The sequence below is a fragment of the Primulina huaijiensis genome, chromosome 12, assembly GCF_012295235.1.
Source record: "Primulina huaijiensis isolate GDHJ02 chromosome 12, ASM1229523v2, whole genome shotgun sequence".
NCBI lineage: Eukaryota > Viridiplantae > Streptophyta > Magnoliopsida > Lamiales > Gesneriaceae > Primulina > Primulina huaijiensis.
The window spans coordinates 5,967,639-5,970,869 of record NC_133317.1 but is presented as its reverse complement, the minus strand read 5'-3'; the positions used below and the strand labels follow the sequence as shown (position 1 = coordinate 5,970,869).

Here is a 3,231-nt window from a genome sequence, read left to right as displayed (position 1 = left end):
TTTAAAAAATCTAGAAATAATATATTTCTTCTTTTTGACTCCATTATCGATGACTTTCAATTTATAAAGAAATGTCNTATAATGCTCAAACTTGGCCAAAATCTTAAAAAGCCAAATTATGAGACAAATATTACCATTTTCTCTAATTTAAAGACAAGTTTATGTGATTGAAATGACTTTCAAATGTTTACAAACTGAACATTATAATACATAACTGATTTACATTGAAAGAGGAAAATGGGAGAACATAACCACAATACAATCGAAGGATGATTAAAAAAAAAAGGTAATAGAAATCATAATTTTGACACATTGTCAAATATATAGATATAAACAGAATTTCAAATTTGACAAGACCATGCAAAAGTTCAACCTCTTTCTGTCCAAGCATAGACACTAAAAGCAGTGGGTTCAGACAAAAGTATCTGGAGTTGTATCAGCAGGCGATAGGTGCCGAGTCCACTCTTTTACCCCTCTCACTTCTGCTGTTTTCTGAGAATTTCAAGCTTGCCTTGTGAAATCCCCTCTCTTTTTCTGCTGAAGTCCATTCAGACATGTAATAATCTTCTTCAGACACGCCTTTAGAAGACGGCCCACAGAACATTCCACCCCATTGAGGGAAGTATATCAACATGATCACTGAAGTGCAGCATATAATCATCACCCCCATGAGTACTAATCCTGTCTCGGGAGAGTATCGAGATCCTCGAAAGAATATAACTTGAGTAAGAACCGCTCCCACGTTTCCCCCAGCACCAGTCATCCCAGATATGATGCCTAGAGACCTGGTAGGTAATGGGTAAGGATGCGTAAGGAATACTGAACATATATATATATCAGAAAACATACCTTCTTGAAACAAAGGGAGCAACCCCGAACGTAAGCCCACAAGCAGCTTGAACGAAGACCGAAAATATGAGCATCATAGTAACCGATAAGGATAAAGATCCTGCTTTTCCCAAAAGAATACAGAATATTCCTCCCAGTGTCTGCACAACCCACAGAATCCATAGCCTTCCTCGCATTCCAAACTTCTTCGCCATGAGATCCGACAGCATCCCTCCACCTGGCCTGGAGAAAAGATTTGCTAATCCGAAACTTGCAGCTATAATTCCAGCTGTGTGAAGATTCACATCGAATCTATCATAAAAATACTGCGCAATGATGTTGTCTATCGTAAGTTCAACCCCGAAACAGTATCCGTAAGTAAGTGCCAGGATCCATCCTCTGTAATTTGTAATGGCGTGATAGAAAACCTTCGAGAAGTCGTCTTTATGTTTGTCTCCTGATTTGTGAAGCTCAGAGTAGTTTCCATCCGGTAAATCTTGGCCCAGAAAGAAGATACCGAAAGCTGATAGAGTTTGAAACAGGGCAGGGATGAAGAATGCGATCCTCCAAGCCGTAAATTCGGTTGAGCCGATACTGCGTATGAGATTGTATACTAAAGGCATTATAAGCTGTGTTGCGCCACCGCCAAGATTTCCCCAGCCAGCGGACACGCCGTTGGCCGTACCGACCACCTTTGCTGAGAACAAAGAGCTCATCCAAAACTGAGTCGAAACGAAAGTCGCAAGAGAGAAACCGGTGAAGAAGCGAACCAGTAGGAACGAGACTGGAGAACTGGCTAGTGAAGTAAAGTAAACTGCCGGTGCAGTGATGAGAGTTAGCGCGGAAAAGGCGAGGCGTGGCCCGAATAAGTCGCATGCTGTTCCCATGGCGATTCGGGCAAAAACCGCTCCTGTGACAGCAGCAATCCCTGCGTTTCCGATATCCGTGGCCGTGAGATTAAGGTTGTCACGTATGATCGGCAACAGGGGTGGCGCAGCGAAGGTGGAGACGAAACAGGCAAAGAAAGACACCCAAGAAAGATGGAAGGCTCTCATGTGAGGCGCTGCCACTGAAAATAGCCTGAATTCTGTGGCTTTGTGCTCTGAATCCACTGGAAGTGCAAATTTCCTCGGATTGGACTCGTATTCACAGTTAGAGATCTCCATGTTCGAGGATAAACAAGAAAGCTCTCTTTGAGAAATTGAAACTTTTCCAGGTACGTCTGCATTACAGAACGGGATTCTTATAATGTTGGAGAAGTAACTTCAGTTGGCTCTAAAGGGAATTCGAAAGGCTCAAAATCTTGAACTGTCGCCGAGTCTCACTGATTATTTTACTTTCGACAGCGGGGAAGTGGAAATATCGGATATCTTGACATGTTAATCGGGTTTCTTGCGGAGAAAACGCTGGAACATGATGGATAAATAATGGCTAGTGGGTGAAAATTAAGAACAACTGCCTAATCGACAGTGATGTTCAAGAGAACTCCATTTGTTCCATCCATTGACTTTGGAGAAAAGTACGTACGGATCCGAGATGCTTATAATGTTGAAGAAGTAACCATTAATCTGCCCGCCCCAACATTTTCAAATTAAAGGATAATCGAAAGGCTAAAAGTGTTTCACTATCGCCGAGTCTCACCGATAAATTTACTTTTCGAAGGCGGGGGAAGTGCAAAAATCGGGTTTCTTGCTGCCTAATGGACAGTGATGTTCAAGGGAACTTCACTTTTTTAATGCTTTGACTTTGCAGACGAGGAATCCAAGGGAATGTGCAGTTCTTTTGACCTGGTAACGATTCTCTGTCAGAATATTCTTCCATGGACCAAATGACAATTTTGTCCTCCAATTTTGCTGGACTAAAAGGCTGCGTTTGGTTGCAGGATAAAATAAACTAATGATTAGTATGTAAATGATAAAGAAAATGATTGTCGTAGATATGTAATATATGGTAGTATGTTTGGTAAGATTTTTAAGTGTAGGATAATTTTGAATTTTTTGATGAAATGACAAAATTGCCCTTTCTTATTTTTTTATTCTTCCACTCCGGCGGCCGGAGACGGCGCGGCGGCGGTTGTCGGCGCCTGGCGGTGGTCGGCCGGAAGCGGCGGCGGCGGTCGACGGCGGTAGGCGGCCGGCGGTGGAAACCTGCGGTGGCTGTCTGCCTGCGGCGGCGGCGACGTTCGGCGGTGGTCGTCGGCCGGCGGCTGCCGGCGACCGACAGACGGCGGCGGCGGCGGCGGCCGTCGGCCGGCGGCTGTTGGCGGTGGTCGGCGGTGGGGGTTGTCGGTGGACGGTGGGTGGAAGGAAGTGGTGGTGAGTTTGAATTTAGAAGAAGGGTAAAATTGGAAAAATAGGATGTATTAAGAGTGAGATAAATAATCTTAGGGGGTGAGGATGTATT

General features: G+C 44.1%; 1 protein-coding gene across 1 annotated transcript; it reads right to left on the bottom strand.

Moving 5' to 3' along the window:
* Window positions 1-224: 224 nt before the first annotated feature.
* On the bottom strand, window positions 225-2,229 carry LOC140990321 (high affinity nitrate transporter 2.5-like). The gene is made up of 2 exons (XM_073459946.1): window positions 850-2,229; window positions 225-785 (listed from the first exon to the last, which is right to left on the bottom strand). The coding sequence occupies exons 1-2, from the start codon at window positions 1,992-1,994 to the stop codon at window positions 437-439; spliced, it is 1,494 nt and encodes a 497-aa protein (XP_073316047.1). The 5' UTR covers window positions 1,995-2,229; the 3' UTR covers window positions 225-436.
* Between the last annotated feature and the right edge of the window lie 1,002 nt (window positions 2,230-3,231).